At 56.7% G+C, this 23491-nt stretch overlaps 1 protein-coding gene across 1 annotated transcript in view; it reads right to left on the bottom strand.

Annotated features, from left to right (window-relative positions):
* The window catches only part of KCNK9 (potassium two pore domain channel subfamily K member 9), an 82296-nt gene extending 60887 nt beyond the window's left edge, over positions 1–21409 (bottom strand). Inside the window, exon 1 of the mRNA XM_031439677.2 lies at positions 21127–21409. Coding sequence (XP_031295537.1) covers positions 21127–21409 — 283 coding nt within the window. The remainder of the gene's footprint in view (positions 1–21126) is intronic.
* Positions 21410–23491: the final 2082 nt, after the last annotated feature.

Below are 23491 nucleotides of genomic sequence, written 5' to 3'. Positions count from 1 at the left end.
CTCCAGCCCCCCGTAGCCAGGCTGAGGGCTGTCACTGGGCCCTTGCTGGCCTATGGGCACCCGTCCTGGACCAAGGTCCTTGCTCTAAGTCACAGCCGTGAATGGCCTCTCCCCAGGCGGGAAGGGGGCAGGAGAGCCGCACGCTTCCTCGGCGGGCCCGGCTCCGCCCGGGGCCATACGCCCAGCGAGAGAGACGCAGCAGCCACCGCAGAGGCGTGGGTCCACACCGCCCTGAGAGGCCCGCCCTCGCGCGTTTGCAGGGTTGGCTTTCCCAAGCCCATGGCAGAGTAGCAGGCATTTGGTCTGGGGCCTGCACAGGGGCTGGCCCCTTCTTCTAAAACCCCAGTTTTATCTGGAACAGCCACAGGCCCCGCTAGAAACACAGGGGTGGCCAGTGACGCGGAAGCCGGGGCCAGGCCGGGTTCCGGAAGAGCCCCTGTGTCCCTGACACCCAGGTGCAGCCCCAGAGGACGCTCGTCTTCATGCCTCCTCTTCTCCTGCCCAGGAGGCAGGATGAGGGGTGACAAATAAAGGCTACTCACCAGAGTGCGGGGGGCAGGAAGGCAGCGGGGCCGGGGTACTTGACAGCTTCCCAGCCTGGCCTGCTGACACCCAAACTCCCTGTTCTGAGGAAAAGCCCGAGCTGGTGAGCGGCTGTGGTCAGATTTTCTTGCAAAAAGCCAACACCACCCTTACTGGGCGGCAATCACTCAACGCAGGCCCTCGGCGTGCTCATGCCCCTGGGGAAACCTGAGGGGCTGCTGTCAGGAACCACCCTAGTCACCAGGAGCCTGCCACGTGCCAGCATTGGAACTCGCACAGGCAGTCCCATTTTACAGATGAGAAAATGCTCAGAGAGGTTAATGAGCTCACCGAAGTCACACAGCCTGTGAAGGCACAGGTCGGGATTCGAACCTGGGTCTTTTTAGAGACACCCAGGTTCCTTCACAGATGGGGAGGTTGAAGCCAGAGAGGGGAGGCAGCCACACACCTGGGGGCAGGGCAGGACTGCACGTGGATTCACTCTTCAACACGCAAGCGCTGAGTTAGGACACAGAAACAAGGCTGAAGCAAGGATGAAGGCCGTAGCCCCCACCCTCCCACCTCCGCAGGGCTCTCTCTCAGCCTCACCTGGAGCCAATCACCGCGGTTATTATTTCTCAAGCGATGGAGCACAGCGCCCCCAGGTGAGGTGAGCCTGGGGCCCATGGCGCAGGGGCCCACAGCTCCTGCGGCCAGTCCCCTGTGCCACCTGGTCCCACCCCCTGCCTGGGGAGTCGTGCCCGAGGCCAGCAGGAGCTGGCAGCATCTCTTCCGGCTGGCACAGCCTCTGCCCAGAGCCAGCCAAGTGCGGGCTCCTGGCTCGGCCTCAGCCAGCAGCGGCAGAAGTGGAGGGACCGGAAGTTCCAGTGCCTGAGCCTCCAGGGGTGTCCCGGGAGCAGGGTGGGGCCCAGCTGCAGGAAGGAGCCTTGCCTGGGGCCACCGAGCCCGGTCTCCCACCTCACTTGCCTCCAGAAATCAGAGCAGCCCCTAAGACTGGCTGGGCCCTGCACACCTCCAAGGGGCTACAGCTGGACAGCATCAAGGGCGACCTGGGGGACAGCCCTAGGGCTGGGGGAGAGGCAGACAGGAGGGGCCCTTCCCCTGGAGTAGGCTGCCCTCCTGCAACGTCAGCATCCCAGGTCTGCCTCTCCCCTTCTCCAAAGCCACCACCCCCCCGAGGCCCCATCTGCACTCACCGGGGGAAGGGGCGAAGGCTGCAGGGCCCCCGCCTCCCCTCCAGGCCCTGCAGCCAGGGGTCTTTCTCAAGGCTGCCTCGCACCCCATCTGGCTGGCTTATTTAGTCGAGGGGTTATCTCTAGGTCAGGGGGGCGCTCACTGTGTTCCAGGCTGGACACCTGTGCTCTCTCGTTCGCTCTCTCTGAATCATACACAGCTCTTTGAGGTTGATACTCATCATCCCAACCCTGGAGTTGAGAAAACGAGGGCACAGAGAGGTTAAGTGACATGACGTGTCTGGGGCCACACACTAGTAACTGGCTGAGCCAGGATTTGAGTCCCAGTGGTCTGATTCTCTAATTCCAGAGCTACGCCACCTCCCTCCAACTCTTCCCGGCCCCACCCAGCCAGTCGGGGGCTCTCGTTCCAGCCTCATCCCCAGACTTCTTTCAGTGCCTCTCCTGCCACAGGGCTTTTGCACATGCCATGCTGTTCCCCGTCCCAGGCAAGCAACTTCTCCCTGCATCACTAAGTCTCAGTTTAAATGGCACTTCTGGGGATGCCGTCCCTGGCCAACCAATCGGAGTTTAGTCTCCATCACTCACTCCCATGGCGCCCACTTCTTGCAGCGCGATTTGTGTTTTTGCTTGTTTGATAACAATCTCCCCAGGCAGACATGGGGCTTCCATGTCTGTTTTACTCACCTCTGGGCCACCCGCCATCAGGACGGTGCCCAGCGTAGCACATCCACATCATCATCACAGCATCCACTGTGCACTCCTTAAGTACCACGTGCTGGCGCCAGGCCAAGTGCTTTGCCCACTTTCTCTCACTCAATCCTCGTAAAGCCACTGGGGAGCAGCCACTGTTCTACACATTCTACAAATGAAAACACCGAGCCGTGCAGTCTGGTCTGTTCAAGATGGCGCAACTGGGAAGTGGCAGGCCAGGGGACACACCCACGAAGCCTGCGCCCAGAGCCCCTCTAACCACTGGGCGCCGCTCTTCTCACTAACAAGCTGCTCCGCACATGCACGATGAGTGAAGACACAGCAGGGTGGCCTGGAAAGATGTCGGGCAGAGGGACCAGCCCATGCAAAGGTGGAAGGCAGGAGGCACAGACCACGTGGAAGGAACCAGAGCTCAGGGTGAAGGGGAGAGGATGCTGGCTGGGCAGAGGTCCACACATCTCAGAACCTGGACTTGACCCTGCAGACCTCCCAGAGCTTCTGAGGGTTTGGGGGTTGGGACAAGGGCCGCAGGCTTTAGGAAGCGCAGCCTGCACCACAGGGCTGCGGGCGGCACAGCAGCGAATGGCAGGCTGGCTGCTCCCTCTGCCGGGGGAACGAGACTTCCAGAGGCTTCCATGGTAGGTACCTGCGTCATGGGGTGGGGCACTGGCCACCTGGAGTGGACGCTTGGACCCAGCACCCTACTTAGAGGGCAGTGCGAGGACCAGTGAATGGAGCGATGCTGTGGAGAGCTTTCACTTAACTGACCAGAAGCCTGCATGGCCCCTCGGTCAGAGCCACCTGGAAAAGTGGCCCAGCCCCGGGTGGACGAAGAAAGGCTTCCTTTCCACGGCCTGCTCGTACGAAAGTTCCTGGCAACCCCACTCAGGCCGGGCCAGGGCCTACAGGTACCCTGGGTTTTGGAGGGAAAAGAGCAAAATCAGCAGGCATCTGAGAGCAAGCAGGGAAACTGAGGGGTACCAGGAGAACCCGTACTTCCGTGAGAGCAGGACAGCCCCCCAGCTGGACTACCCACCACTTCTTGGAAACACCTGCCATTCAGATTCGTGGGCTGTGGTTTTCAAGGATTTGCTTTTCTGAAAGACTTAGAGACTATTCTAGAAGAATTAAATATAGCTCTGGTAAAAGCTGTTCCATTTCCATGCCTATATTCATTCAACAAACATTCTCCGAAGACCTGTTCATTGCCAGACGCCAGTGGACAAACGCCTCAGCCCCTGCTGTGAGAGAAGGGGGTGGGAGCGGGGGGGGACAGGAGGGGGAGTCAGGTTGGGAGGAGCTGAGCACAACACAGGGTGACAGGGCGGAGCTGGCAGGGGCCTTGCAGCTGCAGGGACACCAGGAGGGGCACCTAACCAGCCAGAGAAGAGGGGCTTTGGCGGGCTGCACAGCTCAGGGCAGTGCTGAACGGGGCTGAGCTCGGACTTCAGCGGCCGTGGTGAGAATGCCCGTCCGCTGCAGGCAGCTGGGAGCCCCAACGGCCTTGGAGCAGGGCAGCGCCTCGATCTGATCTGATGGCCCATGGCCAGCTTGATGCATATCAGCACAGGCCTTGAGCCATCTCAGAAACGCACACATTGGGACAAGGCCGAGTGGGTAACATGGTCTCAGTGCAGTGTTGCATAAGGCCCCATGGCCCCCTGCCAGCCCTTTAAAAACAAATGCTTAGGTCATCCCCAGAGGAAGCCAAAAATTAGAGAGGGCTCCTCTGTGTGCCCAGAAAGGACCTAGGCTGAGCTAGGTCCTTTCTGTTTTGAGAAAACAAAACCCAAAGGAAAAAACCCAGAACATTTCCATAGCTGGGTCTCCTGGGTCTAGGGGGAAGGGAGGACTTCAGCCAGGGGCGTCAGGGGCAGGAGGAGGGGACATTGACAGGGCAAGGTCCTGGCTGATGGCCAGTGCCCACCGGATAGGAAGGAGAGAGTGAAAGGTGCTGACAGCACTTAACGCCCCACCTTATAAGGGTCACTGCTGGTCCAGGAGGAAATGTTTAAGCAGATGAGGGCACTGTCCCACCAGCAACAGACTCTCCTGGGCCAGAGGGGTGCGAGCAGGTGTCTGGACACCACGCGTGAGAAGAGGGCGGTCAGACAGAGCATCACCACCCCTGCCAGCAGCTCCCTCTGCCCACCCCTCCCACCCCTGCTCCTCCCACACGGAGGTGCTCCCCTGCCAACAGCATTCCCCACTTCAGCTCCATCTTCTCCTCTGATCCCTGAGCAGGGGACTCTCAGGACACCCCGAGATGCCAAATAAAGTGGCCAGCGACCTGTCTCCAGCAGCATGTCCAAGGGTTTCCATCGCCAACCAATGAGACCTCAGAGCCAACTTCATCTGTGGGCTCACTTCCCACTGCGGGTATAAAGCCCAGACAGGGAAGGGGACCTGCCCAAGGGGATGGCGCTGACCATGTGGTACCAGGTCACATACCAGGACACGCAGTTTCGGCCCTCAGACGGGGGCTCAGCGAGGTGTCACGGGGGCATACGGGTGGAGTCTGCAAGTCTCTGAACATGCTGCTCGGAGATCCCTTGCACCCGAGGAGTCCGGGTCCATGACGCCTAGGCCTCCAGGCAGCTGTGAAATGGAGCATGCAGCCACATCCCCCTCTCCATTATCTCCCAACGATTGGTCTAAGTGTGGCCATGTGACCCACCCCTGGCCAATGAGGGAGAAGCAGAAGTTGCCGGGTGGGCTTCCAGGAAAGTCTGTGCAAAGGGCAATCTCAGCTAGCCAACCTTCTGAACTTTGCCCCACCCTCCTTCCTCCTGCCTAGAACAGAGATGTAATCAACACAAGTGTAAGTGACAACACTAAAGAAGATGAAGTGGAAAAAATCTAAGGAGCCCAGGTCCCAGATGGCCCTGGACAGAGCACCACAGGGACCAGCACCGTCACTCCCCGGACATTCCACCCAGGCAGCCCCTGGGAACACCACATCCCGTGGTTGCCTCTAGGCCAGTCACATCTCAGCATGGCCTTCCTCCATGTTGCTGACACCGACACATTACTCAGTGAGCCCTCGTGAAGGCATGGGAGCACATCCTAGTGCAAATTAGTGCCAAACATCATATAGTAGGAGCTATAATATTTGATACGTTTTGTTTTTAAGAAACTCTTAGGCAACTCCAAGTAAAATCTGAACTGCCCTGGCTATCATGATGGTTAATATACATGAATCCACACACACACCCCAGATTCCTGGGCCTTGTCTTATCTTATTTCTACACCTTTGATTATAAACCTTATTAAAATCTTTCCTAGAAGAGAAAGGGTAAAAATAAGCTAAAAACATTAACATAGAAATTATATATACAAACACACACACATACATATACACATACACACATACACGTATGTCACACACACGCATACACATATGTAACAAGTGCTAATGAAAGAAAGCAGGCACAGAAATCATAACAGGAAAAAAGAACCCAAGGCAAAAAAATAAAAAACAGCAAACACGATGAAGAAGCTTGTTTTATAAAGGTAAGCTTATCTCCACACCAAGAAGAAATAACAAACATGAACTTTTATGCATCTACCACATAGCTTCAAAATACATAAAAACAACACTCGCGGAAATACAAGGAGAAAGTGACAAAGCACAGAAAGAGACACTACATATCTCCCTCAGAAATTAAGGAGACCTAATAACAATGATCATCCGATGGGTACAAGGCCAGGGCACACGGTGAAGTGTCTGCAGAGTGAGGCAGCGGAAGTAAATGAGGAGGGGAACTGATGTAATGATGACTGGAATGTGGTGAACTGGACAGTGCACATGTTCCACTAAAGGCATAAAAATAAACAAAATAATGATTATTTAAAACACTATATGTGCTTAATTCAACACGTGTGATTTAGCCAATAATTACTAGTTTCCAGCATTGAAAAGGTTTTGAACAACATAATAAACAAGTCTGATTTAACAGATCTATGTAGAACTTCATGCACAACAAAGAAATGTGTTCTTTTCAAATACCTGTGGAACTCTATAAAAAGTAATCACTGAGCTACAAAGAAAAAGTCCAGCAAATCTCAAAATATAGAAATTATACTTTAGAAATGTGCCTGCAGATAGTGAACACTCAATAAACATTAGCTCTTAAATGTTTGGAATGTAACAGCTAACTTAATTATCTCAACAACTTTGAGGGCTATTGTTCTTTTTATTATTATCATTATGTTATTATTATCATTATTATCACCATCATCATCATCATCATCATCATCATCATCATTATCCTCATTTTATAGATTGCAAAATCCCAAGGTCACAGTTAGTAAATGGCCAAGAAAAAATAATACCCAGGCAGTCTGACTTCAAAGCTCATGCTTGTAACCACTATGTTAATTCTGTGTGTGTGTGTCTGTGTGTGCACATAATTTTAAAACACATATCTACACTTCAAATAATTCTTGGGTTACAGGAAAAACCTCATTTGCAAATTATTTATAAATAAGTGGTAATGAGAGATCAATGGGATGCAGCCAAAGTAGCATGCAGAGGAACACTTATAGCCTTTGATGCATTTATTTAAGAAACAGAAAGCCTAGTAACTGTCTGTGTGTGAAGGTAGGAAAAGAAAAATAAACTGAAAGAATGTAAAATAAGTATTTAATAAATACAAAAGCAGATGTCAATTAGATAAATAGCCTAACTATATAATAAGTCAAACCAAGAGCTGCTTCTTTTAAAAGGTCAATATGTGTTGGCAACTAATTGACAATATTTTCAAGCAATGTAAGGGCCAAAGGAAACCTATGAGCAGGCCAGAGCCTTCATGGGAGCCAAGTGTTTCATCCTCTTCCACACTGCTGGCAGCCGTCACCTGGGAGTGGGGCTGAGGGGCTGGACTGTGCTGGGAGACTTTTGCTTCGGCTTTATGTTTGGTTCCATTTTCAATTTTTTCCACTATGAAAATGTCCATATGTATATATACTAAGTTAGAGGCTGAAAGTAGAATAGGCCCCCAAATACAAATAATTAAATGTCCATAATTAACAACTCACAGCTGATTTCATTTCATCTAAATCCCCACCCATTTCCCCTGCAATTTGGGTCCCTTTGAAGCAAATCCCAGACATTTCATCTGATCTCTAAATGTTTTAGTAAATATTTCTAAAAGATAAGGACTCCTTCATTATATGTAACCATAATATAATAATCACACCAAAAACTTAACATTAACATGGGTGTGTGTGTTAAACTACAGAAGTCCTACATGCTACCTGTTAAAAATCCAATTAGGAAAGAAGTTTAAAAGCAGCACAGTCACCCTCTTGTGCCCCACAATGTGCTGGAGGAAGCAGACCACCCAGTGTGCAAATGGAGACACTGAAGCTGAGACCAGTGCAGGGGCTCTCCTGCCGTCCCCCAGTCACTTGGAGGTGTGGCAGAGATTGGAGCTTGGGTCTCTTGATGACACATCCTGGGCTGGGTCCATTCCATCATAGCAGCCTTTTGACCCAATGTATAACCAGATTTTGAAAATAAACATGTTGGGGCAACAAAATCTCCCTGGCTATAACGATTTACGTTCACAGTCCTACACATGATAAAGCAGACAACCAACGTCTGTGGAGGGACTTGAGCATGACAGGTCTGGGGAGGTTCTTTCATTTCCATTCTCTCATTTAATGCTCGTAGCATCTCTCGGAAGATGTTACATGCTAAATTGTGTCCTCCCAAATTCATATGTTGAAGTCCTAACTGCCTCCCCTGCCTCAAAATGGAACCAGATTTGGAGATGGGAGTCTTTAAAGCAATGATTAAGTTAACATGAGGTCACTAGGGTGGCCCTAATCTAATGTGGCAGGTGTCCTTATAAGAAGAGGCGATTAGGACAGACATACACAGAGAGATGAATACGTGAAGACACAGGAAGACGATGGCTGTCTATAAGCCTAGGAAGGAGGCCTCAGACGGAACCAACCTTGCCAACGCCTTGATCTCCGACGTCTGGCCTCCAGAATTGCCAAAAAAAATAGAAGTAAATTTCTGCTGCTTAAGCCACCCAGCCTGCAGTGCTTTGTTACGGCAGCCTGAGCTTAATACAGAGGAAGATGGTGCACTGTCTATTTCACAGATGAGAAAACAGCATGTCATTTTAGGGGTATGAAATGGGCAGCATTTGAACCCAGATGAGAGTCCAGAGCTATGCTCTCTCCACTGCACCAGGTAGCTAAGTACAGACAGCAGGAGGGGCTTGGCAAGGGTGTGGACAGTCGGTCAGCCAGGAGGATGAGTGGACTGTACCACTGCCTTGGCTTCATGGGCAGGTGTATTTCCTGCCCTTATACTCTGGACCTTGCCACATGACTGGCTCCAGACAAAGGCATGTAGAAGAAATGACAGCTTAGTAGTGGGGTCACAGCACAAGACACCTCACTTGCTTTCACACAGCCCTCCTGTATCTCTTCCATCACCAAGATGAAAACACACAATGGCTTGAAACAGAGCTTCTTCAGTCAGTCTGGAGACCAGCAGTGAGAAAAAGCTGCCCAGCTGGGCTTTCTGGAACAGCCAAGTCTCACTGAGCCACAGTCCATCAGCAATAATAAATGGTTGTTGTTTTAAGTCTCTATGTTTGTGGGTGATTTGTTACACATCACTAGCTAACTGATACAGAAGGATGAAACAAGCAGTAGATAACAAACCAGTTACAAGCACAGACTCTGAAGTCAGACTGCCTGGGTACAACTCCTGGTTCTGCCACTATTTTGCTGTGTGACCTTGGGTAAATTGCTCAACCTCTCTGATTGTCCATATCCTCAGTTATAAAATCGGATAGATGGAAATATCTACCTGGTCGAGTTGTTGAGAGAATGAAATTAATTGCAATGGTGTCTATAGAAAAACAGGGCCCTGTGAATGATAGCCCTGTTGTGGCAAGGGACTAGAGGTTAAGCTTGCCCTGGAGTGCTCTGGTTAGCATGACAAAGACAAGCAGATGAGAGACCTTTTGCCTTTTTCTTCTGTTTTAACATTGATGCCACACCTGCCTTTCCCTACTATTTTAGTGAGGTAGTGAGCCCCCTGTCCTTGGAGGGTCAAGCAATGTTGCCATCCTGAGAGGGTAGGACCAGATGACCTCTGAGTCCTCTTGACTGTCAGACAATAATGCTTCCTGTATCCAACCCATGTTCCCAGGCAGGTGAGCAGTGTCTGGGAGAGGCTGTAGTATGAAGAAGAGAATGCTGGGCTGGAGGGCAGAAGACATGGGTTCAAGCCCCAAACTCTACTATGTGACCCTGGGAAGCCACTGAATATCTCTAGCCTCATTGGCATAACAGAGTAAATCCCAACCATGCTTATTTCACAGGGTTGTTATGTGGATGAAAGACGGTAGTGGGTGGGAACCTGCCTTGTAAATCAGACCATACCAAGGGGCAAGCCATCCACAGAGACATCACTCCAGGCATACTGACGGAAAAGCCGCCTGCTCACTAGCTTAGGGTGGGCAAGGATGTGGCAAGCATGCTGTCACTGTCCACCTGATACCAATGGCAGACATGCCTAATCGATCCCACACCGCACTTCTCCCCACTGGAGCTGTTTCTTAGCTCAGAGCTTCAGTGACCAAGCCAACTGGCTATACCAGACTGATCAGGCAAAACCTCCTAACCCAGCAGCTAGACCAACCCAGTGGCTCCCCTGCCTCCGCCTGGTTCCACAGTGTCCAGGAGATTGTAGGTTCCAGGTGGCAACTGCACCCACAGACCGCCCCTAACCCTTGGACTAGCTGTGTCTGGGATGAGGGTAGATCCGCCAGCCTTCCAACCCCCATGACCTGGTCCAGGCCACACAAAGGATTGCTAAGAAAATGCTCTGAAATAGTAAGAACATCAAAACATCTTCAGCATTGCTGAGGGCTACTGAAATTGCGGTGAGACCAGAAGCCCGCTACCACGTTTGCACTGTTGTTTACAGGACAACACACAGCACTATCAGGTGCTTATGCCCCCTGACCTGGGGTCCCGCCACCACAGCAAACCCTTAAGTAATAACCCAGCACAATCTACTCACACACAAAGAGACATTCAATAGAGCACTGTCTATAATTGGCAAAAAAAAAAAAAAAAAAAAAAAAGGAAAGACGCATGAAAACACTATAAATAGAGGAGTGGTTAAGTAGATTATAGTACATTCATTTCGTGGATATGGAGCTGTGAAAATAAATTTCCCTTTAGACTGCACAAACACAAGGTAATGTTTGACATAAACTTAAAGAGAAAAGGGCCCTGAAATGCTAGGCATACCACCACAGACACTGTGGGGGCCTTCAATACCCATCTCTACTCCCTCCTCACCACCAGAACCCGTTTGGCTTGAAAAGCAACATGCCATGTTTCTTAGACAACTTTGAAGCTAGGGGTGGCCATGAGACACAGTCGTGGCTAATGAGATGTCAGCAGAAGTCCTTGAACATCCAGGAAAGCTGCTTAGAAAAGAGCACATGCCGTCTTTTGTTCTCCCTCTTTTTCTTGCCAGGAAGGATGCTGGAGGTGAGGCTGGAGGTGGAGCAGCCATCTTGGAACCATGAGGCGCCAACCTGCAAACTAAAGCCAAGCTAAGACGGCTGAGCAGAAAGACAAAGAGCCTGAGTCTCTGAAGGCATTGTGGAGCCTCCTGTCGGCCCAACTCCCCGCCCCAGACTTCTTAACTGCTGTTTGCTCCAGTGCCTGTTACCTGTTCTCTACAACAGGCAGCTGAACACAGTCCCTAACAGATTCATTGCGATGAAATGATAAAAGCAGCAGGCACATTTGGACAATGACAACAATGTGCAAATTGAATGTGGGCACGGGACCACAGGGGACTGGGGACTTTTCTCCCCTCTTGATAAAACATTCTCTGCCAGGGTCTACTTCTTCCCCTTCCCAGCGATGTGAGAGCTACTTTGTCAATCAGCACACACTGGAGTCCTCACTTCGCTGGTGTTTGAATCCCCCTGGCCTAAACACTTGTCCTAAATAGACGCCAGACCAATTTTCCCAACTGCCAGGGCTCTCGGCACTTGGGGTGCGGTCAAATGATCGCACCTGGGAAACTGCACAGTGCAACCAGATTCAGTGGGAATGCCCCTCCGCCCCCACTGCTACCCCACAGCATCCCTGAGCCAGGCCCTTTCTTGGTTAGTGGTTAGAGCCCAGCCCAGCCCCGCCCTGTCTGCATCACCAGCAATCGTACCCCACAGAGTCCGAGGGATAGATGCCCTGACACTGCACATGTGGGCCTTGGGGTGCAGAGTGGCTGGGCTGGAGCAGGAACCATGCCCCTCAAGTCCTCCCAACATAGCGCTGCTGAGAACCTCTGCTGGGGCAGGGGAGGGGGGACGCCGAGTGTCCACCTGCCGTCCTCCCCAACACCACCGAACTCACCCCACCACCTGAGGGAGTGATGTCTCCCCAGTCCCTCCTGAGTGACTCACCTAGCCCCACCTGAGCTCCCAGTTCCCATCCACATCAGACTGCATGAAAGCTCAACTCCAGAGTCACCTCCCCCGAGACATGCCCCTCTGCTCCAGCAGGGCCCTAAAACTCACAGCACCCCAGATGTATGCCCACCAGGCACACTTCCAACAAACGGCCAACAGGGACCAAAGACACCTCTGCCACATGCTTCACACATTTACTAGTGTTCCCGGTCCCTGAGTAAAACGTCTTGTTCCCAATAGGCCATCAAGTAGTCACTCAACAAACATGTTCTGGGGCCCAGTATGTGCCAAGTGCTTGGGACCCTGAAATAAAAGCTTGACCCCAGGCCTCAAGTGGCTTTCATGTGAACAGACCCAGCACAGCTCAGGCCCCTGCTGTCACCCACTGACGAGTGTCCAGGGGACAGACATGAGGATAGCCTGAGTATCTCAGCACAGGGCCAGGCTGGGCGGGGGAACAGCAAGATCAAGGTCCCAGGTGGGACCTGCCCGACAAGAGTGTTCCAGGGTGGGTGCAAGGACAAGGGGAGGGAGGCAGGGAGGGGCAGGTGGGGTGCAGCCAGGTGGAGGGCTGGGGGTCATGACAACACACTGTCGAGTGGCGAACACCTGTTCCCCTCAGCCCTGGGGGAGGCCTGGCGATGCTGGCCACCAGGATGCCTCTCACCATCCAGAACAGCACGCACCTCCCGTCTGGCAGGGCCGGTGACAGCCCACGGCTGTTTCACAGGTGGGTGTCTCTTCCCACCAGGTGCCCGACAGACTCCTGTGAGCCTGTCACTAGAAGTGGCCTTGGGGGCTGAGATCACACATCCAAGCCATGGGAGTGAGAAGCTCCCCGTTTGACCGGACGGGCCCTAACCTGCCATCTTCCCTTAAAACCAAAAGGCTGGGGCCTCTGCTCTGCGCCTGCCCAGAGGCCCCGAGGCCCAACCACACAGGAAGATGACCCCAAACCACTCGGCTCAAAGCCCCCTCAGCTCTTGGGTGCCAGGCATGAGCCTCAGCCTCCAGCAGGTGCTTTGAGCAGCCCTGGGCCAGCTGGCCCTGGGGAGCCTGAGACCAGTAAGTGCCCAGCCCTGCCCTGGGGACACAGGGGACCACTGGGAAGGCTGCGGAGCAAATCCACACCTGGGGCGCCCTGCGGGAGGCGTGGTGGGCTGGCAGCAGAGAAACGAGGGGGAACGGACAGTTGTGGGCAGAGAAGGCCTGGCTGGAGCCAGGGAGGCAGGGCAACTCTGACCTGGGCAGTCAGACACGGGGGACCTGAAGTATCGAATGGGGATTCAGTCTGAGGACCTGGCTCTGACCCAAGAGGGATGGGGGTGCAGGCGTAGGTGACGGCAGGGCTTCAGCATGGCAGGGGTGGGGGTGGGGAGGGGGCCCCCTGGGAAGCCGCCTTTCCCCAACCAGCCTGGGTTGGGAAAACCCACCAGCCGGCCTAGGAACCCATGGCCTCAGAAGCCCCCAGCCTGGCACCCCGCCACGAGAGCTTCCTTCCGCTGGGTGGCAGAAGCTCTTCCATCTCTGAGGGCGCTCTCTAAATGAGGAGTGGGCACCGGGAAGCCCCTCACGAGGGTTAGGGCCACCGGACAGACCCAGCAGGGGCGGCAGCTGGAGAGAGGCAGGGGACGGGATGTCCCTTAGAGGGTGGGTGGGAGAGCCGGACTGGGAAGCTACAAATGACAACTCTCCAATTTTCCAAGAGCTGGCGAAGCGCACAGGGGCACAGGCACCAGCCTGGAAGCATCATCACAGTGAAGCCCAGGGCTGTGAGAGGAGGCCCTTCACAGCACACTCTGGCATGTTCTCTGATGCTCACGACACACAGACACCAAGTTCTACGTCCCCATTTCACAGATGAGAAAGCCCAGGCTAACGGGACAGGCCTAAGGTCCGGCCTCCGGGACAGGCAGACGTGAGCCGTCCTGCCCCCGGCTACGGGCCCCCATGACCTGCCTGCCCTCCGAGCCCCTCTGCGCTCTGTCTCTGGAGGCGGGTGCCATCCTGACCCGCTCATCCAGATGGAAGACCGAGGTCAGAGGGGAGGCTGGACCTGGCTCCCTCCGCTCTCCAGATGCCTGGCCCAGCATGCCCAGTCCGCCACCAACAGTATCTGCACCCCCGACCCCCCACCAGCCACAGCTCACCCGCCTCTAGTCCCGCCCCGCCTTCACCTCATTGCCACCCTCGGCTCCTCCCAGAGCTGGGGACACGATAAGGGTGAGGACATTGAGAGCAAGCCCACCCCCATGGGGCTGGCCCTGCCGTGGGGCAGCTACTCCCTCGCCAGGCCCTGTCATCCCTCAGGACCGAGACCCCAGGAAGGAGTGCGATCGAGGGGCTAGTGATCTGCTGGGGGGCTCTGTTTCTCCCAGGCCCGGGGGCAGACTTCTCAGTGTCCTGACAAGCCGGGCCGGCACTCTCACAGGGACTCCTCAGCTTTCTCATCTTCCCCTGCTGCCAATGTCTCCATCAATCGTCCTTCTTGTCCGGGTCCACAACACAGGGCTGTTCTGTGATCAGTGATCAACCTCAGGGCTAGTGCCTGGGCTCACCCCAATCTGAGACAGAGACTACAGTTAAGTCCCCTTAGGAGCACATGATAGAAGCTCGCAGGAGTCAGACACTCAAAACATGTCAATGCAGGGAGGGGCTGCGTACTAACTGGAGGCATTAACAGAAGTATGTTGCCGGGCGAGGGGAGGTGACGTCCCGCACTCCCCACGCGATCAGGCTGGACTTGGAGAGCACACGCGCACCTCAAAACTGCTCAGAGGAGTGGGGCCTGGCTTACAAGGCATTATCCAAAGAAACTCAGGGGCCCTGGGGCCGTCCTCAAATTCCTAAGGACGGTCATGGCAGGAAGCCATTCCTCTGGAGAACTGTAAGCCACAGAGTGGGTGCCTTTAGCTTAAAAGGGAAAACTTCTTACAGGCAGGGGTCCCAGAGGTGGGACAGGCAGGAAAAGGGAACTTTGAACAAAATTCCTCAAGGAAATGGACACCAGACTCCCCCTACTCCACACCCACGGCTGGTAGGGAGCAGGATGTCCCACCAGGTAGAGGGGAAGACCCTCGACCCAGTTCTCCTGTCCCAGATCCTCTGCCCACCAACTCTCTCAAGAGTGCCCACTGCCTTTCCTCTGTCAGCCCAGGGTCCTTGCCTCCTAACTCCCAGGGCACTGCTGAGACCAGGCGTCGCATTCATTTCCTCATGCGTTCTCCCTGGTCCTCTGGCAAGGCTGGTGTGGACAAAGCGTGGGGCTGCTCTGTGCTCTGACTCAGTGGGGTAGGTTCCCTGAGCTGGCCGCCTGTCCATCCAGGCTCCCCGTGCCAGTCATACCCTGGACCACCTCCACACACCCTCCCGCTCCAGACACACCCACACATTGTGTGCCAGGTTCCCACTTCTCTCCTGGGCTGGGCCCCCGAGTTCCACTTTATAAACAGAGACCTCCTGGCTCCTCCTCAGGTGACTACCACAGAGACAGGCCAGCCCTTTAAGAGAAGTCCCCCCTCCAATTCACACACACACACACACCTCTTTCTACATAGATGCTCACCAGATCAGAACATCACATAATAACCTCAACACTCAGCTAAACACACATACTTCATCACATGTGAAGTAATGATCTCCCTGTCACTAGAGGCATTCAAGAAAAGGCTGGCTGATGCCGGCAGATCTGGGGTGCTGGTAATGCTGTTTCTTGGTCTGAGTGCTGGCTGCTTGGCAGAGCTTGTTTACAGGAATCACTGAGCAGTACACTCGTGATATGTGCAGTTCTCAGTATGAATAGTCTGTTCTTAAAAATTTTCAAAATTAAAAGTATACGGGATTGGCTGACCATTTGGCAGGAAGGAGATGAGGCTGGGACAACCTGAAGACACTCCTCCACCACCTCCCCGCCGCCATCAAGGCCTTAACACGTCCTGAGCCCTGCTAGGGGCACCCACTGTGCACCTCAGGTGCACACAGTGCCTGTCCCTGGCACATAGAGGAGCTGGGGGAAAACCCACAGATGGAGGGAAGAGTGCACATGAAGGGGACTGCGTGAGTGCTCGGGGGAAGGAGCAAATGAGTATGTGAATGCACAGAGGGGGGGACTGATGGATGCCCAGATGTACAGAGCAGGACAGACAGGAGGACTCCGTGCACAGGGGACGCTGGGTGGAGGTGTGAACACGGGTCCATAGGGGAAGAGATGTACACGGAGGCTCCTGCTCTTGCTCTGACCTCCCCCAGCTTGGCTTGTGCAAGTCAGGCCGCCCCAGGAAAGAGTAGGTGAAGGTGACAGGTGTTGGTACACAGGATCTCATCTGCTACCTGTGGGTCTCGGCACTCAGCGTGGTGTCTCACACACCTCAGGAGAGCCATCTCTTTTCGGTCACTCAAAGTCAGAGAGAACCCACCTCTCCGCCTCCACCAGGACATCTATAAATAGGCCAGGTTTACTGGAGGGCCAGGGCCACATCGAGGAAGGCCAGGCCCGGGCAGGGCCTGGGAGGAGGGGCTGAACACCGGCAGCTCGTGCTCCCGCGCAGGGCCAGCTGCCACACCGTAAGTCACAGGGAGACCTGCACCCTCCCGTCCAGCCCTTGGTGTGTGTGCTGGGTGGACAGGCCCTTCACCTGGCCCTGGATGAGCAGGTTTCCTGAACACTGGAGGCAAAGGGAGAAGCAGGAGGACACAGATGGAATATTCCACAGTCGTCTCCCTGGCTCCTGGGTGGAATCCACACCCTGACCGCGGAGTTCTGGGCCCTCTGCCTCTGTGTGCACTGCCTCACCTGGGCCTTGGTTTCTGTATCTGCAAAGTGGGGCTTTACTGCCTCCAGCCCCAGGGGTGCAGTAAGGGCCCGTGGGCAAAGTCGCGTGCCCTCTGGACCTGCTTCCATCCCGCAGTCCTGCCGGAGATGCCCACTGCATGCTGGGCTCTGTGCTGGGCTTCCAGGGGCAGGGAGGAGATGGTTCAGCCTGGGGCTGACATCGGCCATGCTGGCACTGGGAGAGGCCCGGAGGCGGGGGGCACAACGCGGGGTGCACTGAGCATCGGGGGGCGGCTCCCAGTCAGTGGTCTGGACCAGCAGGACGGAAGGGTTAACTGAGTTTAGCTGTCCCTGCGCTTCAGGCTGGACTGCACCCAACTGTTTGCGTTTCCAGCTCCCCTCCGGCCTCAAGGCCAGGCCTTATCTTGTCATCTAGATGGTCCCCAGAGCCTCAGAGGTGGCACAGGGAGGCTGGGGCAGGCATGCAGCGAGGGTATAAACCGCGTCTCAAAAACTGCACCCGAGAGAGCGAGAGAGAAGACGACGCGGGAAATGCTTTCCGCTCGCTGAACGCTCTGTTCAAGGTTCAAGGTAGGAATGAGAGAAAAGGAGTGTGCCCCCCCCGCCCCCCTGCATTCTGGTTTCAAGCAGGTGGGGGACCTCGGGCAAGGAAGCAAAGCGGCAGAACAACTTTCTCCGAGTGTGCCCCACCCCGGCCAGCAGACCCCGGCTCCTGGGCCAGGCCCCTCAGTCCCTGCGGCAGCCAGCCCGCCTTCAGAGGGACCCAAAGGGCCCTGATGTCAGTCTCCCTGCTTCTAAACAGCAGCAGAAACACAAAACCCACGTCTCTTCTTTCCCTCCTCCCCTCATGAGGACCAGTTTTTAAATCGTCCTTAGATCCTCCAGATGAGATCTGAATTCTAAGCAGTTTCTTCTGGATGATCCTGAAGGTGGTAACAACTTAGAACACACATGTCGCAGTCAAAAAAGAAGTGCCTGGAGATCCCTGCTGTTGCTAGAGTAGTAGCTGAGTGTGGGACACAATTTTGGCCAAAAGCGCCTCCGGTAGGAAGACGATGAGTTTGCGGGGGGTTCCCTGCGCACCCGGGCCTTAGCCCCCAGCAGAGAAATCCAGCCCAGGCGCTCTGCAGTCCCGGCAGGCCCTGGCCCCCCTCCCCGCTCCCACCACTGCTACCAACAGCTTAGAAAGTGGGGAGGGGGTGTTTCCAATCGTCCCGCTAATCAGACAAGCACAGCGGGGCGCGCAGAAGGACTTTTCATCTTGAACATGATGGAGAGTTCCAACGGTCTGGGGCTTGCCAAATTTAGAACGCAACAGTATCACCTCCTGGGCAGTTCCCACAAGTGGCACAGACATCAAAAGCAGCAAGTGGGGAGGAGTGGCACCCAGAACCAGGCAAACGACGGCAATGCGTCTGCCCATCCAGAGCCCGGGGGACTGGTGCTCTTCCCTCCCCAGGACAAAGGTGGCCGCGCCTGGGGCTTCCCCGGAGAGCTGGGTGGCATTCAGTGTGACAGCCTTCCAAAGCCTCTTATGAAGACGCACGCGGCCACAGATCCCAGGCAGGGTGGTAATTATGTATGTTCTTAAAATCCATTTCACAGAGGGAGCTAATAGCCTCATCTGGGAAGACAAGTTCATTAACAGAGGCCGAGTGCCGGGGGTTCCTGCCCCACCTCGGAGACTCGAGGTCAAAGTTGAAGCTCTCTCGAGAAATCATTCAAGGTTAGATTAAAAATAAGAACACCCATTGAAGATGCACCTGACTCATTAATGTCGCTGTCCAATCAGCGACAGTTCCTTGGAGGGCTTGGCTGGGGGCTGGGTTTTGTTCTAGGCCTAAGAGCACCTTAATTTGCATTTATATTAAAAAAAAAAAAGAAGAAGAAGAAGAAAACAAACAGAATTAACTAGAAAGGTGCTTTGTTTCCTACAAATACGGGCTCTTAGGAGCTAAGCGGTTTCTTAGGGCAGAGGATCTGCGGGTCGGCCGATGTCAAAAATCACAGATTCTCGCCTACTAAGGGCGCACTGCACTGTTCCAGGCGGCTGCGGGCACCAGGGATCCCAGCGGCCCTTCAAAGCCACTCCAGTGGGCGGTTACACTGTCACACCCCTTCTACAGATGGGGAAACTGAGGCTGGGAGTCAGGAAACAACCCCCCATGGTCTTCCAGTCTGACTAGACCCAGGTTCCAAGCCCAGTCAGCAGACTCCGGGTTCAGCACCTTTCCACCACAGGGCAGCAGAGCTAGGACAGTTTTTTCTTCCTACCCTTACACATACATTCCAGCCTTTCTAGAAAATCAGCTGGAAACTCAACACAGGAAGTGAGACAAAGTCAGCACAGGCATCTTCTGCCCCCCTGCTCTGGTGCTGACCGGAGTCCCACCCGCACCCCTGCCTAGGATCACACCCTCCACTCGGCCACCAGTGCCTTGAGGTTTTCTCTTTGGAGCCTTAACCGTTTGAAGCAGATGCTCAGATCGGCCAATCAGAATCAATAAACACAAAGATAAGCACTTTATCAGGTAAACGGGAACATCTCTGGGTTTGATTTTAACTCCAGCCCTCTCCTGGATGCTGCAGTTCAACTCTTGGGACCAGCCGAACGTTCCCTGTGCTCATGTCACTGCTGGAGACCAGCAAGCTCACAGATTTCATCTGTTTGGGGTCGACATCACCCTAGGCACGTCTCGGGGGTGATGAGTTTTCCCCTGCCCAGGGGGTGGTCAGTTTTAGAGGCATATTTCTTGCTCTCTGGCTCTCCAGGAAACAAGCCCCTGCCCCGCAGGAAGGCCGGCCTGCGCATCTGTTACCTCCACAGCTCACGCTGGAAGTTTAAAGACAGAAATGATGGTGATGACCAGCTGGCCCTTTCAGGAGCTGGAAGCCCAGGGTGGGAAAGCAAGGACTTTTCTGTGTTTTGGCCGCTGGGCCAAGGGCGTGTGGCAAAAGGGAGCAAAGCTGGTTATGCAGACAACAGAAGGGCAGTTTCCTTCTGAAAACGGAAAAAGCTACACCAATGAATTAAACATTTCGAACAAGATGACTCTCTAAAAAGTCTTTTCAACCAAGAAGGAAAGACAAGCCGTCCTGTGCTGGTGCTTCCTGTTGCATATGGCACTGAGAAATCCTGTTTTTGCAGCATGCAGAGCTTTCCAGAGAAAGAAAAATATCAAGGGGGAAAATCAGAGAAGGAGGTCCGGAGAAGTCAGGCCAGAGGGACGGAGAGAAAGATGGGGAAGAGGAGGCCTCTTCTCAGAGCACAGGGGCATAAAGGACTGGAGGGGAGCAAAACAGAGACGGCCCCTGAGCCAACACGTTGGCCCTGACAGGTCCAAGGAGGTGGCCGTGGAGAGGCCTGGTACCATGCTGGGACAAGTTGCAAACCACGGAGGCACCACCCTATCTCCAGGCCCTGTCAGGAGGGCATCCCCACAGCCACTGGGATGAATGACCTGCTCTAGTGCCCACAGGTCTCAAAGTGTGATGGCTGCAAGTTCTCTGAACCCCCTGGCCTAAGTAGGGGTCCTGCCCTAGGTACCCACTAGAGACTGCTTCATGAACACCACCTTTGGGCTCGGGACCCATAGAAATCCCCAGGGTGTACGAACTGGACTCTCTCCCCGGAACCAGGGCTGAACTTCCCTGGCTTCTGGGACATACACAGACTTGCCTTAACCACTGGCTTAGCTTGGGGGTGGGCTGGTCCTGCCCCCCTGTCCTGCACCTCCTTGCTCCTAGAGACTTTCACCTGGCTACCACCACCGCTCCCTCCCCCCACAGCCCCCATCACCAAGTAGCAAACTCTCTCCTCCCAGGGGCCTGGCACAGCCAGGCTCCAGCACTGTTAGAAGAGGAGCCAGGAAGGAGGAAAGCTGAAATTTGGGCTCGGAGAAGGCTGTAGGCTGGCGAGGGTCAGCGCATCCCACGCTCCAAGAGCAGTCCCCCTGCCACCTGAGTCGGTCTCTGCGCGGCGAGTGCCAGGCCAGCCCTCCCCAACTCCCGGAGAGGTAGTAAGTGTAAGGCTTGGAACCCCGCGCAGCCCAGCCCGCGCCGGGGCGGTGGGTGGGTGGGTGTCTGCTCTGGGATTATTCTTAGCGCTCCACTCTCTTCGCAAAAGTGGCGCCTCCGCCCTCCAGGCTCCGGCACGCTCGCTCCGGGCTCGCACGCCCGGCCCAGACACCGGCGCGGAGGAGAGCATCGGGTGGGGTCCGCTAGGGGTGAGACGGCGCGGAGGCGCAGGAGAGGCGAGGGCTCCCGAGAGAGGAGGGGGCGCTGCGGGAGGGGCCCCGGCGACAGGCTGCGTTTAACCCTCGGCGCCCCACACCCAGCCCTGCGCCGCGCGCTCAGCCGCCTCCCCGGACTCCTCCCGGGACGCGGGGAGCCGGGCGGCGGCGCGCCCAGCCCTTACCTATGGTGGTGATGACCGTGATGGCAAAGTAGAAGGAGCCGGCGAATTTCCACTGGACGCCGGCGCGGTGCGGCTCCGACTGCAGGATCACCAGCTCCAGCTGCCGGTAGTCCTCGCTGCTGATGTTGTACTTGCCCTTGATCCGGATCTCCTCGGCTTTGAGTTTCTCCTCCTCGCGCATCTCGTGGTCCGACTCGAGGGCGTCGAAGACGGCGGCGCCCACCAGCAGGTAGGTGAAGGTGCAGACGATGAGGGACAGAGTCCGCACGTTCTGCCTCTTCATGGCCGCCAGCAAAGAGCCGGCGCGGGGGGCATGTCCCGCAGGCTCGCAGCCGCGCGCGTCCCACTGCAGCGCCCGGCGGCCGCCGCCGCCGCCTCCTCCGCCGCCGCCGCCGCCTCCAAGTTGTAAGCGGCGGCGGCAGCGGCAGCAGCAGCAGCAGCAGCGGGGAGGCGGGGGGCGGGGAGGCTGGGGGGGCCCCCCTCCGCCGGGGCCGCCACGGCCGCCGCCACCGCGAGGCGGCTGGCGGGGCAGGGGCGGCGCGGGCCCTGGCTCGGGCGAGAAGGCGGACAGGCACAGGAGGCTGCTCGAGCGCCGGGGCCAGGCGTCCGGGAGCCCCGACACCCTGCGCCAGACCGGGCCGAAGCAGCCCGCCCCACTGCGCAGGGCCATGCACGGAGGCCCCGCCGGGCACCGCGCGGGCCTCGCTGCCCTCCGCACCCCGCCCCCCGCTCCCGCCGGAAAAGCAGGGGCGGGAGCCGGAGCCGGAGCGCGGCCGCCGGGGCCCGCGCCCCTCCGGGTCCGGCTCCGGGGAGACGGTGCCCAGCTAGGAGCCCGCAGGTCTGCGCGCGCCCCGCGGGACCTCCTTCCCCTTTTACCCCTCCGCGCCCCACCTCGAGTGGGGGTGAAAAAGTTTGCGAAGTGGCGGCGTCTCCGGAGTCCCCGGCGAGAGGGTAGGGGGCCGAGCAGGTGCAGCGGGCTGGACAGCCAGTTGCCCGAAGGTCCGAGCGCCCTGCGTCCACCCGGGCGCGCCGGGACGCGGCGGGGTCCCCGCCAGGCGTCGGCCGGTCCACGAAGTTTGATCGGCTCAGCCCCCGAGGCGCGGGAGCGGGGCGCGGCCCCCGGGCGGCAGGGCCCGCGGCGGAGCGGCCTCGGGGGCAGCTGGGGGACGACTCGGCGGCGGTTGGCCAGTCCGCTCCTCCGGGGGCGGCGGACGCGGCGGCGGCGGCGGCGGCGGCGGGAGGGGTCCCGCGGGCCTCGCGGAGCTGCGGGGTGGGCGCCGGCGCATGAGCCGCGCCGGGGTTGGGGCCCTCCGGCGTTTGGGCGTCCGGGGAGGCGGCCTCAGCGCTGGTCTACCCGGGGCGCTGGCGTGCGTGCGCGCCGGAGGGAGCCCGAGTGTGTGTGCGTGTCTGTGCGTATGTGTGCCGGTGTGCGTGTGTGTGAGGGCGTGTGTGTGTGTGTGTGTGTGTGTGTGTGTGTGTGTGTGAGGGCGTGTGTGTGTGTGTGTGAGAGAGGGTGTGTGGGTGTGTGTGTGTGAGGGTGTGTGTCTGTGTGCGCGCGCGCGCGCGCGCGCGAGCGCGCGGCAGCCCCGCTTCAGCGGGAGGGACACGGGGGGCGGGGGCCGGGCTACGCCGAGGCCCGGCTTCCCTCCCTCCTTTCTTCCCTCCCTCCCGCAGCCTCCCGGGCGCGCCACCTCCCGCCTGGTCCCCAGCCAGCTGGCGAGGCAGCCGCGGCGGCTCCCGCTGCAGACCGAGCGCGGCGCAGGGCGCACGCGAAGGGAGCCCGGGAGGGGCGGCCGGTGCTGCCGGGGAGGGGGCGGAGGCGGGCCGAGGACTGGGTGTCGCCTGAGTGGGGGTAGGGGGCGGAGCCAGCAGCCTGTTTCGGCGGGGGATGGGAGGATAAATGAGGCTGCTTGGGCAGTTCTAGCCCAGCTCCCGGAGAGCACATGCAGCCACGCGAGGCGGAGAGTTTGAGGGACCCGGGGCTGGGGGAGGAAACGGTATGCCGCCGGAGATGGCAGACATGCGGCTTAAGGGAGGGGAGAGATCCGGCGGAGAGTAGGAGCACAAGGGGAGGGTCCGTGGGCTTCCGGGAGCGCGGAGGCTCCCGCGGCTCCCCCGGGGTCAGCCACCTAGCGCGGGCGCGTGTCATTAGCCTGGGGCACCTCCTCGTCGCGTGGTGGGGTCCTGAGGGCTGCATCAGACCCTGAGAGCATCGCCTGCCGGGTGGCCCAGCACCGGCGGACCAGAGCCGTTCCCGGGAGAGCGCTGAGGATGAAAGAAGCCGCCACTCTTGGGATCCGGGCCGCTGGGGAAGACGCTGCGTTCCCCTTTTTCTGTCCACTCCCTGTTGCTTTTCCGAGAAACA

This window comes from Camelus dromedarius, chromosome 20 (assembly GCF_036321535.1).
Source record: "Camelus dromedarius isolate mCamDro1 chromosome 20, mCamDro1.pat, whole genome shotgun sequence".
Classification (NCBI taxonomy): domain Eukaryota; kingdom Metazoa; phylum Chordata; class Mammalia; order Artiodactyla; family Camelidae; genus Camelus; species Camelus dromedarius.
This window is presented reverse-complemented; position numbering and strand designations above follow the sequence as displayed.